This window comes from Strigops habroptila, chromosome 11 (assembly GCF_004027225.2).
Source record: "Strigops habroptila isolate Jane chromosome 11, bStrHab1.2.pri, whole genome shotgun sequence".
NCBI classification, from domain to species: Eukaryota; Metazoa; Chordata; class Aves; order Psittaciformes; family Psittacidae; genus Strigops; species Strigops habroptila.
In genome coordinates, this window is record NC_046360.1 from 32,560,340 (window position 1) to 32,574,621 (window position 14,282).

At 46.6% G+C, this 14,282-nt stretch overlaps 2 protein-coding genes across 5 annotated transcripts in view; one reads left to right on the forward strand and one right to left on the reverse strand.

The window, feature by feature from the left end:
* LRIG1 (leucine rich repeats and immunoglobulin like domains 1) overlaps positions 1-10,278 on the forward strand; it is a 91,310-nt gene extending 81,032 nt beyond the window's left edge. For 2 of the 3 annotated variants that reach the window (XM_030501903.1, XM_030501905.1), the window contains 7 exons: positions 1,478-1,798; positions 2,483-2,764; positions 3,372-3,791; positions 4,932-5,054; positions 5,655-5,801; positions 6,914-7,222; positions 7,560-10,278. In XM_030501903.1, the coding sequence (XP_030357763.1) occupies positions 1,478-1,798; positions 2,483-2,764; positions 3,372-3,791; positions 4,932-5,054; positions 5,655-5,801; positions 6,914-7,222; positions 7,560-7,792 (1,835 nt within the window). In that variant the 3' untranslated portion in view covers positions 7,793-10,278. The remainder of the gene's footprint in view (positions 1-1,477; positions 1,799-2,482; positions 2,765-3,371; positions 3,792-4,931; positions 5,055-5,654; positions 5,802-6,913; positions 7,223-7,559) is intronic. The other variant, XM_032920216.1, reaches the window with a different exon arrangement.
* A 3,276-nt stretch (positions 10,279-13,554) lies between these two features.
* SLC25A26 (solute carrier family 25 member 26) overlaps positions 13,555-14,282 on the reverse strand; it is an 84,333-nt gene continuing 83,605 nt past the window's right edge. For both annotated transcript variants that reach the window (XM_030501908.1, XM_030501907.1), the window contains one exon: positions 13,555-14,010. In XM_030501908.1, the coding sequence (XP_030357768.1) occupies positions 13,914-14,010 (97 nt within the window). In that variant the 3' untranslated portion in view covers positions 13,555-13,913. The remainder of the gene's footprint in view (positions 14,011-14,282) is intronic.

Consider the following 14,282-nt stretch of genomic DNA (forward strand, 5'->3'; position numbering starts at 1 on the left):
TGTTGCCTCTGTTCTGAGGTTGTACAAAGGGTAGGAGTCACTTGGGAAACATTTTCTTTGCCTACTGGCGTGTTATTCCGAGAGGGATTCTGTTTTGGTTTGTTATTCCATGGGATCAAAGGAAGCCCAACCCTGCACTTTAGAAATTTGTCATTGGCCTACAATTTATTTCCCACCAAAACCACACAGCCCATTGCTTGCATCCATGGTATTCCGTACAGGGCTCCCCGAGTATTCAGTCAAAAGGGACTAATCCTTGTTCCAGTTCCAGATGGGGCTGCACAGAGATTTCCTTTGGTTTGATACTACCAAGACTGCAGCTGTAACTTTTGCACTCTGCAGTGTTCTGAGCTGCTTCCGTGGCTTCGTGTTCCTCACTCATCTTTTCTCCTTGGAAATAACAAAGGGTTAGAAAAAGTAGAAGAGAATCTCTCCATCATAGCTCCTTTTTGGACCAGTAAGGCATTAACATGAACCAACTGACAGCTGACATTATAATCTGCTTTTCTTTTCTCCTATGGTTGGTTTTAATTCTAACCAGCACCTACTGCTGTTCTCCCACCCAAACACTGCAGTTGACTCTGCATCTGAGCTGTGGTTGCAAAGCAGCTTTACTTAATACCCAGCACGCACAAACCTCTGCTACCTCTCTTATTAAGAAATGTAAGTGATCAGAGGAGGCCACAATGCTGCTGCTCATGCATCCAGCTTTTGGGGAACGGAAAGGCCAGGTTTGGTGAGCCAAACTGTGCTGTGGAGCCAACCAGTGTTGATCCTGGGTGGAGCTGCACATGGCTGTTTGATGGAGGAAAACGGAGCCTTTGAAAACACTGTTTAACTAAGTGGAATGCGTGCCTGGCATCGAACATGGAGCAAAAGCTTTGTTCCAGGTGTTGTCCCATGTCCTTCTTGATCCCAGAGTGGCAGGGCTCTGCCTAGGTGGCCTCTGAGCGAGTCTGGAGGCTTGCTGTGTTCAGCTGGAAGAAGATAGGGTGAAGGCTCCATCCCCACAGCAACATCACAAAGCGAAGACAGCTTTGCTTCTCCAGTGCCTGCCAAGTCCTCCAGGCACTAGTGCTCCTGGTTCCAGAGGCCTGGCTGCTTAATTAAGCTTTAGTCAAATATTAAATTACACCATTTGTAGAAATCTAATAAATGAATCTGCTTGGAACCTTGCTAAAACCAACAATCTTCAGGGCAGAGTGTGCAAAGCTTTCCACCCCAGATGGGTGACAGGCAAATACAGCTGCTTCTGCTTTGACAGTGCGTATGCTGCATGGAATCATAGAGACATTTGGGTTGGAAGACACCTTTAAGATCATTGAGTCCCACCATTAACCCAGCACTGCCAAATCCACCACTAAACCATGGCCCTAAGTGCCACATCTACATGTATTTGTAATACCCCTGGGGATGGTGACTCCACCACTTCCCAGAGCAGCCTGTTCTAATGCTTGGCAATGCTCTTTTCTTCCAGATGACTTCCCCAAGCCACAGATCATCATCCAGCCTGAGACAACAGTGGCTGTCCTTGGGAAGGACATCCGATTCACTTGCTCGGCCGCCAGCAGTAGCAGCTCCCCCATGATGTTTGCATGGAAGAAAGACAACGAGATGCTGTACAATGCTGAGATCGAGAACTTTGCCCACGTGCGGGCAAAGGATGGCGAGGTGATGGAGTACACCACCATTCTGCACCTCCGCCACGTCACCTTTGCCCACGAGGGGCGTTACCAGTGTATCATCACCAACCACTTTGGCTCTACCTACTCCAACAAGGCCCGACTCACTGTTAATGGTGAGTAGGAAGCTGCTTTCTCATTCCTTTCCTCAGCCTGAGCTGGTACAACTCTCTGGGACCCACTTTTGGACTCCTGAGGGTCCATTCCTGATGGTGAGGAGCTCTTAACCCCTTCACACCAGCTGCTTGCATCTCAGTGGATGCTGAGAAATGCCCTCTGAGGAGCAGATGCCAGGCTTGTGATGGCTGCCATCCAGCCAGGCACTTCAGCACATTCTTAATGGCTTTAGCTGCTTCTCTTTGGCTGTTCTGGTAGAGTCTTTGCATAATGAAATGGGCAAATGAAAATGAAAATACAAAAGGATACAAAGAAGTGATACTACAATGATCAAAGAAGTGATCACTACAATACTGTAGTGATTGAAAGTATTTTGTAGGAGAGATGATAGGGTTTCTTTCCATGTTAATGGCAGAAGAAAATTAGCTTTGATCAGCTAATGACTATCAGCTAATCAGCTAATGACTGTTAGCTCTAATGACTCTGAGGGGGGTGGTGGTGGTGGACACTGCAGACAGGTATGTGCTGTAATCCCCAGCAGTTTAGATATATCCTGTAAAACCAGCTCTTGCCTATGGGTAATTATCATGTTAATCTCCTGCCCAGGAAGCAAAACTCTTGGAACTGCCCAGAATGGTGTTTTCCCTGTGGAATTGCTCATCCCTTTGTCTTGTTTCTATCAGTGCTGCCCTCGTTTATCAAAACTCCCCACGACATCACGAGCCGCACGGGGACCACGGCCCGGCTGGAGTGCGCGGCCGAGGGACACCCCACGCCGCAGATCGCCTGGCAGAAGGATGGGGGCACGGACTTCCCCGCGGCCCGCGAGCGCCGCATGCACGTCATGCCCGACGACGACGTCTTCTTCATCACGGATGTGAAGATAGAAGACATGGGTGTCTACAGCTGCACGGCACAGAACTCCGCGGGCTCGGTGCTTGCCAATGCCACCCTCACTGTGCTGGGTACGTCAGTGCTGCAGGAGACCAAGTGGTCTGGAAGTGGGAACTGGAAGGGATTGATGTTCAACCTCTTCAGCAGTTGCAGATACAGAAAAGGGACAAAGAGGCAGTGCTCTGCATTGAATCATAGAATAGTTTGGGTTGGAAAGGACCTTAAGATCATCCAGTTCCAACCCCCTGCCATGGGCGGGGATGCCTCACAATAGACCATGTCGCCCAAGGCTCTGTCCAACCTGGCCTTGAACACTGCCAGGGATGGAGCATTTACCACTTCTTTGGGCAACCTGTTCCAGTGCCTCACCACCCTCACAGTAAAGAACTTCTTCCTTACATCCAACCTGAACTTCCCCTGTTACAGTTTGGTCTTGTTTCATTCTTTTATGTTGTAGTTAACTAATGAAAACTACCTAACCCCAAGTGGTTATGGGAAGGCCTTGGTGGTGATTGTTAGATGTGTTGTGGTTTACAGCTGCCATGCTGCTGGGCATGTGGCTGCACATGTGTTGCTGTGTATTTGTCAGCAGGAACATCAGTTACATTCAATACTGCTAAAAGAAATCTGTTGTTACACTGTCCCCATGAATTAATGTCTGTGTTTATTCTCCTGCAGAGACACCATCCTTGATTCACCCACTGGAAGACCATGTGGTGTCCGTAGGTGAGACTGTGGCTCTTCAGTGCAAAGCCACAGGGAGCCCACCTCCCCGCATTACCTGGCTGAAAGGCGACCAGCCCCTGGTCGTGACAGAGAGGCATCACTTCACCTCGGGCAACCAGCTGCTGATCGTGAGGAACGTTGTCTTGGAAGATGCTGGGAAGTATACCTGTGAGATGTCCAACACGCTGGGGACAGAGCGCGCTCACAGCCACGTGAGCATCCTACAGTCTCTTGGCTGTAGGAAGGACCGCACCACTGTGGGGATCATCACCATTGCTGTGGTGTGCAGCATCGTGCTGACGTCTCTGGTCTGGGTCTGCATCATCTACCAAACCAGGAAGAAGAGTGAAGAATACAGTGTCACCAACACAGGTAGCTCTAGTTTCCTGCTAAGGCTTCCTCTAACCTTTTGTGCTGTCTGATTTCCCACTGAGGCTGGATCAGGTAGCTGTGCCGTCACACTGGGAAAGCAGTTGGCTTATCTCAGTGGTTCTCTTGGCTCAGGAAGCTGGAACCAGCTTTCACTTGCTGTTGAAGCATGTTCAGAGCTGCGTTTCTCCCCTTGGCTTGCTCTTCAGAAAGATCTGTTCCACTTGGCAGTAGTTTCAGCCATTGCTTTGCTACTTTGATTTTCCATGACCGTAAATGATAACTCTTGAGACAGTCTGGATTATGTCCATGATTCTGGGAACCTGTCTTACTTCTTGGGAATCTGTATTTTCAAAGGCTTTGTATTCAAAACTTGAAAAATAAGCCTTTGAAGCTGGAATCCCTTTTTCCATCCTGCCTGGAAGAGCTGTTGTAGCCCTGCTGATGAGAGGTATCCCTCTCATTTTATTGCTTCCTCCTGATAATTCAAAGGGGATAATTAGGTGCTGAAATAGGTGCTGCAGTGAGAATAAACTCTCCTGCCCTCAACATTAGGCAGCCTCTGAACAGAAGTATGAAAGAACCATAGTCTTGAAAATCTAGGGCTTCATGCCTGGCATCATTGAGTTTCACTTGGGTTTGTGTGACAGGGGAAACTGAAATTGCCTGACAGAAAATGGGGAAAGCAAGGATAGCCAAGGCAAGCCTTCCTTGCCTGCTTAAGGGAATCAAAGGCCCTGTTCTCCAGAAGCCTTTTACTCATGACTTTGGAAGACAGAGACTTGAGTCACATTAGGTACTCTGAATTTCAGGGGAAAAGGAAGGATTTACTTGTTCTGAAGGGACAGTTCTACCTCCACCTACCTTGTACTGCTTTCTATGGTACCTTCTGTGTACTGGCCATGCCAAATGCAAACACTCAAAATGGCTTTGTCAGCACTGTTAAGCTTTGAAAATTCAGGAGTGGGGCTTCCGAAGGGAATGGAGTATTTTAGGCAGTTTGGTTTCCATCGCATCTACAGAAAATGACAGTTATAGATCTGGTCCCAATTCCCTCTTGAAAATGTGATTTTATGTGCCTTTGAAAACAAAAGTCTTTATCTCTTAGTGGGAACTGACATTTCTGTGCTCCCATTGCTCTAGATGAGACTATTGTGCCTCCTGACGTGCCAAGCTACTTGTCTTCACAAGGGACTCTTTCTGACCGGCAGGACGTGGTCATCAGAGTCGATAACCAACAGCCCAACGGGCACATCGACAGCAACGGTGAGAAGCGCTTTCATTGTTCCTTCTGTAACATCGGAACTTGATGGGAGGAGGTGGAAATCCCAGAACAAAGCACTTCTGTGCTTGTTATGGGTTATCTGAGAGATCTTCATAATGTAATTCTCCAGCTACTGCGTTTATGCAGAACAAGGATGTGTCTCTCGCTGCACAAAGCTATGCTCTCCCGGTAATAACAGTGTTCCTACAAGCACACTGCTTCAGAAACTGCTCACTCGGGCCCTAAGGACTTATTTTTTTGCTAATTTTGGATTAGCTTTTTGGCACCAGAGTTACTCCTAGTTAAGCTCAACTAGAAAATACATTAGCATTGCCTGGCCCTGCCTTCAGGCTTAGAAATTAAATGTTGGGGTTTTACAGTATTTAAAGGCAGCACGTTGGGAAGGAGCAGCTCAGTGTTCTGAATGAAGATTCTCCTCAGATTGTACAGCATTTGGTCTTTTAAACATTAGCTTAAAATTATCTCTACTGCTATTCCCCCCCCCCCCCCTTTCACAGCTTTAACAGTAGAAATAAGACTAACAAAGTCATTTAACTGAGCAGATGGTTGTAATCTTTAGCCAGATGGTTGGTTTGTTACAGGTATGTGTCAGACCGATGCTGGAAGGTGTCCAGATGTTGAAGCTCCCACTGTAGGCTGCAGACAGCCAAAGCTGTGTATCGGCTATAATAAAGACACTTGGAAAACCGAAGACATGGCTGATGGAATGCTTGTTCCAGATAAGACAGGTACAAAACCCATTAATCTGGAGAGGTATTTGGTGTTTGTACAGATCAGAAAGCCCTCCAAGTCAGACAGCATTAAGACAAGAGATTGTTCCCTTCAGAGGGAAAAAATGCTCAGAATGATTCTCAGGTGTGAGCACAGTAAATTTACTTTCTCCTGCTCTCTTTGATCCTGTTTGGAGCTTGGGTAGTTTGAATTGGAGGAACTGTCAGAAAGAGGTGACTAAAGCTCACAGTTGCCATTCCTTGCAGCTGGCTGATCGGTATTTTGAGTTGAGCTATTCCTAAAATGCGAGAGCACTTTCAAGCTGAAGGTGTTAAAATGTTTCATGCTCTTTAAAGGAGCTGTCAACTCCGGAGCTCAGCTTTGGCTTTTCATTTGCAAAACTTAAAGGTTATTTTGGGCACTACACCTGCCTCTGCTCTTTGCCAGTTTCTTGGGTGTTACACTCGCACTGTTCTATTTGTAGCTGTGTTTTCTGTTCTCGTGCTGTATTGTAATAACCACAGAGAAACAGCCAGTGAAGCACATTTTCTCTCCAGGAGAAACTGTAAAGTTTAATAAGGGAAAGTTGTCGAGTGCACTGAGGAAATTAACTTTCAATGTTTAGAAACTCCTTCTTGCTTTGAGTTCTGTTCATCTGTTTGTTAATACCACTGACAGCAATAACATATCTTAAGATAACAGTATGAGTTGACAGTGTAAAGCAGCAGCACAAAAATAAGAAAGGTAACTTGGTGTTTTAAAGCACAAGGGAAGTTCCGCTTTCTGTTTCTACCCTGACTAGAAAGTCTGGAAAAGGAGATAAATACATAAAGGAAATAAATGCATAAATACAAAACTTTATTTTAAAGAAAGTCACAACTTTTTTGGAGTAAAATAAAACCCAACCAACTAAATCTATCTATTGTAACAACCTTACTACCTCTAGTTATAGTTGGAGTTCTGATAGATGCAGGTACTTCGAGCCCTGTATAAACCCAAGAAAGGTCTGTATTAGTGAGATTCCCCACTGCCTAAACAGAGCTGCCTTTTCTTCCCTTCTACGAGTTGTGTGCCTCAGTGCTGACAGCTTCCAGCTGGTTAATGTGTTCGTTGCTGCTCTCCCTTCCAGGCTATGGGCTGCCTGTTGTGTGCACGGACTGCAGCGGCAGCACGGACAGCACCAACGTCCACATTTACCCCAAGGAGGCCGAGTACTACTCTGAGAGCCTTAAGACTCTGGAGAGCACCTGCCCAAACGCACTGAGCAGCAAGGAGCGCAGTAGGAAGCGGGGTGCAGGCACCAGCCTTCTTCATCCTCAGCCGTGCAATGGGATTGCTAGTGGCAAGAGGATGGACACAGATGGGACCCTCTACCCCAGCAACCACGACAGAATAAGACCTGTGAGCACCACCAGCCCGCTGCTTGCAGACAAACAGGGTATGTGTTCCCTTGGGATGTCTCTTTCCCCTCCGATGCAATGTAATGTAATTCCATCTGGGTTATAGGAGAGCCCTGTTTTCTCCCGTTGGCTTTTTCCCTGGCTCAAGGGCATGAATCATAGAATGGTTTGGGTTGGAAAGGACCTTAAGATCATCTAGTTCCAACCCCCTGCCATGGACAGGGAAGCCTCACCTCTGTCCAGCCTGGCCTTGAACACTGCCAGGGATGGAGCATTTACCACTTCTTTGGGAATGACAGTGGCAGGGCTGGTTTATGAGGCGTGCTGGAGGCCGAGCACCAGCTAACCACGCTGCTTCTCTCTCTTGTTTCGCAGGCTCTTCACAAGCAGCAGCAAAGCCTTCAGAGCTCAACAACCTTAACTTGGTGAGGGCTTCACCAGCAGGAGGGTCACTAAAGCAACTGAACGTGCTTCCTGAAATCCCCCCAACACTACTGGATTTGCAGAGCGAAGCAGGAGTGAACCAGGCCCTCCTGTCCAACGGCAACGCACCCGAGCCCTGCGACTCCCATCCCGAGCTGAAGCCACCCCATAGAGCGCTGGACTGAGAAGGCAGGTGCCTTGTGCAGATTAACACACACACTAGTTTATTATTTTTCCCTTTTTTAATATTTCTTTTGCACAGAGTATAGAGGCTACTTACTTCTACCTCAAATCTTGAACTGATGACCTGTCAGAGGCAAACAACTGAGGTATGAGAAACAAGCTTGTATGGGGAACAAACTCCTGTTCGAGCGTCATCTGTTTGTACATAGTTTAAAACTTCCCTGAGAAGTATGAAGTGTTCAAAAGTTGACTTGCATATGAAGCACATAAATGCAAGGGATTATTGTGTAAAGAGAAAAGTATTTGATACAGTTGTACATAAGAGTTTTCATATATAAATATATATATATAAAAATATATATATATCTTTTACAGAGGCTATTTTAATCTTTAGTGCATGGAAAACTGAGTGAGAATTTACAATTTTGGCAATATTGTTTTCAGTATCAGGTTGCTGTTAAACTTTGTGAGAGAAAATAATTCTGGTGCCTTAAATGCATAAGCAGAACTGTTCCAAAGGGATTGTCCTCTTTTCAATGGAAGTTCCTTTAAATCACGTTATCAATTGGGTTACTTAGCACATATTTCCTTCCCCTCTGAAATTGATTGCACTTAACACATTTAGAATGGAGATCTTCAACTGTTTCAAATGAAGTTTCTAGGGAAAAAAAAATGTGCAGTGAGGAATTTTGTAGCAACCTGACCTTGTCCTGGTGGTGGAAGAACTTAAATTCCATTTTTGTTTTCCAAAACTACATAGAAATTAAGAGTTTCAACTGTGACGTTTGAGCAGACCACACAAGAGGCACTAAATAATTCAGCAACAGTGCAGAGCCCCAAAACCAGCAGGCAAAGGGATTTGTGACTGGAGAGCATCAATGCAAAACCAGTAACTCACAGAGTAAATGTGGGGTGGTCACATCCACTGCACTGCCCAAAGTGCCTCACAGCAGAGGCGTTATCTGCCCCTAATACACTGTCACAGCACTGGGCGCCTCCAGCCCTAATGCAGCCACTTCCCTTCCCAGCTGGACACAGCTTTGCCTCTGGAAGGTGCGTGGAATGATGGAGCTTGGCCCTGTTTGGAAGGAAGAGCCTGTGCCAGTAAAATGCATTTTCACACCCAAAAAAAAATCCATCTGTTCTGGAGGGGGGTTTGAAACCATAGAGCTGTTTTGACAACAAAGCTAAACTCACACTCCTGAGCTGACAGCTGTACCCTTAACTCATCCGATACTTCTCTTTCCTGCAACACAATATTACATGCTCATCGAACACCATTAACCCAACCCGCAGCCAGACTCTCTATATGAAAATATCCTCTTCGAATGAATTAGGCTGCCTTGTGTAGCAGCCCTGGGCTGCTCAGAAACACTCATTTAGAAGGGAAACTGTATAGTTCTGGTTGAAAGTGCTCCGTTAAATGGCAATGTCCCAAGTATTTTTATGTGGTCTTTTAAGTTTGTCCACGAATGGGGGGAAAAAGAACTACCCCCATTGGTCACAGAGATCTTTGTCACTTCTGACTTCACGATGACGCTTTGTATTTATAGAAAGGCTGCTCTCTGTTGGTGTTGGTACCTGTGGATGGAGGACTCCCAGTTATTTGTAATTTGAGTTCTGCTAACATAAGGTTGCTAACTCTGGTGATGACTACTTTGGGGGAAGGTTTATTAGGGGGGGTTGTTACTCTTTTTTCCTTAGGAGCAACTCAGACGCCAGCTCCACTGAAGCCAAGTGGTGGAAATCCACCTTTGCTCGTTCGGTGGCTCAAAACAAGCATCGTAGGTAAGGACAGACACATTTCATTTGCTGTTCAGCTCCATCACTTCGGGCTCTGCCCATGATGGTGGTTTCAGTGTGGACCAGCTGAACCTGACCTTGAGGAAGCGAGGCATAACTCAGCCAGGTACCTGTCTGTATCAGTTCCTGACTATTGACACGTTTGCACTTTGGGGCAGGTGGCTGATGATGTTGAGTGCCAAGTCGATTCAAAGCAAAGGAAAATGGATGTTTGGGAATTACAAACCCAGCGTCATTTCCCCTTTACCAGAGGGCAAACTGCGCTGCGGGAGCCCACTGGCAAGGTGCAAACATTGGGAATGATTGGGATTGGGGAAGATAGGAATGATTTACTGAGCTCATTTTGCTGGTGGAAATGTCATCACCATTGCGGATACCAAGCATATTTGCCACATTAACATTGGAAAGTAATGTTTCTGCATAAAGTTAACTGCCTAATGTTCTGACTTCCACTAAATATGTGAATTTGCTGCTTCTAAGAGGCAATGTGAAAGAGGAAGTATTACTTTTGTGTACAAAGTTATTTATTTATTAGAAAAACTTGGTACAATGTTGTACATTGACAAACATGTAAGATATTGAAGTGTCTAACAAAATGGCATTGAAGTGTCTTTAATAAAGGTTCATTTATAATATTACAGCTGTTTGGTTGAGAGTGAGCATTTGGGAGTTTGGGTTGAAAATTCAATAAAAGGCTAATCTGTTGCTACACTCTTTTCTGTCTTTCTCTGACAAAACACCTGAAATCAGACCCATGGCTCTACCATGAGATACTGTAGATCAGCACAAGATGCTGGCAGCCTGAACTGGTGAATGGGGTGGAATTTGGGGGCTGGATTGCAAGATACAATAAAGAATTCATAAGAAATACAGTTCTAATATATCAGCTTGCTTAAAAGTATCTGGCAAGGCCCCTTATCTTGGCACTGAGAGCAGACCAGATGGGCTGTGTGCATTAAGGATGGAAGAGAAACAGGGCTGGGATAGCACCGGCTGTGGCTGCAGTTGTGAACACCTCTGGTTTGCCCTAAGCCAAACCCATACTCCACCCAGCATAGAAATTCCAGAGGCAGCTTTAGAGATAAGCTGGAATTCTTGTTTTAACTTAAAAATCTCAATTTATGTTATTTATGTAGGGGTTTTTAAAAATTAAACCCCAGTATTTCCTGCTCCAAATTGTAATTTTGGGTATAAAGCAGATTTCACGGAGGGTGCTGAGGCGCTGGCACAGGGTGCCCAGAGAAGCTGTGGCTGCCCCATCCCTGGCAGTGTTCAAGGCCAGGTTGGACACAGGGGCTTGGAACTGGATGAGCTTTAAGGTCCCTTCCAACCCAAAAGATTCTGTGATTTTCTGAGACAACTATGATAAATCCTTTAATGCAGGAAGGAGTTTAAATTTTTTAAAACAGAATAGAGGGAGCCTTTAAGAGGCCATTGCCTGGGCTGAGATTCAAGTTCTGTTGTTCCGCATTATCCCAGTAACTGCCTCAAATAAATTTGTCAAGCTTCAGTAAACTTGAAATAAAACATTTCAAATAAAAAATAAAACTATTTCAAAACATTGCTAACACTCCAGGCAAACAGGAAGCAGGGGAAAAACTAAACACATAGAATCATAGAATCACAGACTGGTTGAGGTTAGAAAGGACTTTAAGATCATCTAGTTCCCAACCCACCTGCCATGGGGGTGCCATGTCACCCAAGGCTCTGTCCAACCTGGCCTTGAATACTGCCAGGGATGAGCATTTACCACTTCTTTGGGCAACCTGTGCCAGTGCCTCAGCACCCTCACAGTAAAGAACTTCTTCCTTAGATCCAACCTGAACTTCCCCTGTTTAAGTTTAAACCCATCACCCCTTGTCCTATTGCTACAGTCCCTGATAAAACATTTCTAGGTCTTTTCCCCTACATAGTCCAAAACTAGAAGTGTCATTCCCAGCAGGATTAGCCAGCTTGGTCTGTGCGGAACACTTGCCTGGTGCCTTTCCCGCGTGTCCTTGTCCTCCCTGCCATGGTCTGGGATGCAGAGCCCGTCCATCAGCACATGCCTGGCGTCCATCTCCTCCCTATGAGGTTTGGCTAGATGTTGGTGTGGGGTTTGTTTTTGAATGCAAAAAGCAGTGATGACAAAAAGTGATTATGCAAATACTGAGTAAAAACAACAACAAAAACACAGCACTTGGACCCAACAATTTACAAGGCACAATTATTTTCAGCTCAAGTAATTAAATGCACCAAGTGCAGTAGTAACCCACTCACCATGTTTAAAGAGCTTTAATAGAAATTATGTCAGCTTTTACAACAGAGAAATAGCCATCCCTCCCCCAAAGCCCCTAAAATTGGTTCTGAGATATATATAGATATATATATACACACACGCATATATAAAACTTCACAAAAGAGAACCTTATGAATGGCAGGAAGTGCTGCTGCACCGTGCCATGGAACTGGGCAGAATTAACCACCCAATATGGGCTTTGGCTGAAACTCCCCATTTTAATTGAAGATTATTTTTAAGAGCTGTGTCCTTTGTTCTTTATGTTTTATTGGTTTGCCAATTATTTTCTACGCTTTGGCCACCAAAAAATGGCTTATTCCTATGTCATGGGAGGACAGTGTAATAAACCACCCAGCCTTAGTAAGCCCGGCCCATAAACCTGAGCAATAGCCAGTGTTGGCTTCCCCCTGGTCGTGCACTAACCTGGCTTGGCATTTGTCCTCCCTCGCTGCCGCGTTCCCATGTATGTCTTCTTCCTGATGAGAATGGCCTCCCAGTTACAGCACGGCACCACCGGGACGAGTTCAGTTAACACGGGAGCATTGGGATGACCTGGAAGCTGCATTCACTGCAGTGCTGCCAGGCTGAGGCTGGTGCTGCACAAGCCCAACCATGGTCACACTGCACTGTGTCCCGGCACACGGCTCCCCCCAGCATCCTCATGCCCAGGAGCCCCTCGGCTGAGCCCAGGGCACACGTGTGAGCTGCCACCACCAGACCCGGCCCCTCTGATCCCACTGCACCACCACAGCATGAGGAGGGTGTTCAGTGCATGCCGAAGGTGCTCTCTTCAATACAGACAGACTTGCTATGTCGAGCTTTAACACAGAAGGGAGTACCTGTGATGTTCTGGTAGATGAGTAACAAACATGGATTCAAACAACAAACAGCCAAAGAAACAGTAAGATAAAGTGGTCTGTATTTATCCTTTACTAATGGTTGCCCTTTTCAGTAATGTCCACTTTCATCCCTTACCTCTCTTACAAAGAAAGTTCATTATAATTATACTCACTGCAGCAGCCTGGCTTCGCGTGCCCATGTATCCACACACATTACCTCTTCAAGCCACATTGCTGGTCTAAACTTGGGGCTCCCACCAGAGCCTAGCAATAACTTAACTTAGGGTAATTTCAACAAGGCCTTTTCAGCCAGCTCATCCCTGCACCATTTTGGCTGCTACAGCATCCATGTCCCAACACCAGAACAGCAGCAGAGGTTTGCTCTGCCTGCCAGCATCCTACTGAGACCTCTCAGGATCCACCCATACATCAGCAGGAGAACTTAAGCGTTCTCCCTGCCCGGCCTTCCCAGTCTCCCTCCTGAGCTTCTGTGTTTCCAACCTCCTGTTCCTCAGCTGCTGCAGGAGGAAGAAGACAAGGCGGCCGAGCTGCACGTCTCTGCACAAGCAGAGCTGTAAAATAATACAAGCCCTTGCTTTTACTGGAGAAACGTGAGTCTAATTAATGAAGCTGCACCGGCTCCCACACAGGAATGCTTGCTGAGCACCTGTAGGTATCAACAGGAATATAAACTTCCACAAAACACAGCTCAAATCAGAAACAAATGGATTATTGTCTTTTACAAAGAGCTCTCCCAACCTGGAGCACTCGCAGAGCTGTAACTCTATCAGCCCCTTCCCCGCCACCGAACCCCTCCCTGCGTTACGAGGCAGGTGCCACTGAATGATGAAAACTCGCTTTATTTCAGGCTCCCTGCTCAGCCCCGGGGCGGGAGGTTCACAAACCCCTTTCCCCTGCAGGAGTTCTCACAATGCCTTTCTCAGCCACTGTAATTAGCTGTTTACCCCCCCCCAAAACACCGCTATTTTGGCAGGACTCTGGCAGTGACCTCACTCACTTTCCATGCAGGAAAATTGCATGTTTGGGAAACTGGATTATTGGAGGATTTACTCTTCTGTAAGAGTGAAAGCGGCTCAACAGCTGCTGCAGCGCGGGCAAGGGGCTGCGGGAGGAAGGCTGCATCCATGGGTGGACTCCTCCTCCTCCTCCTCTCAGCATCCTCTCCAGCAGGACGTGGCTGTGTCAGAGCAGCAGCTGCCGAGTCTTCTCGTATGTCCCCAGGAAGATGAAGCCTCCCAGGCTGATCCCTGCCATCCGCGGGACAACACCTGCGAACAAGCTGAAGGCAAAGAAAAGGCTGTTGGAGAGGATGAGGAGAGAGCGGATGCTGCGGGGGCTTCGGGAGACAAAGCCAACACAAACTCTCTCTTGCTGTTGTCTTCAATCCCACCCCACGCTCACTGGAGGAACCTGTCTGGACTTCCCTAACAGAGCACCCCCGAGCACTGTGGTTTTTAACCCCACTCCTCAGGTGCAGGAGGCTGTGGGCTATGCATGGGAAGAGTTCAGACACATCCTGATGCAGGGCTGCAGCCATCACACCCTCTGCTG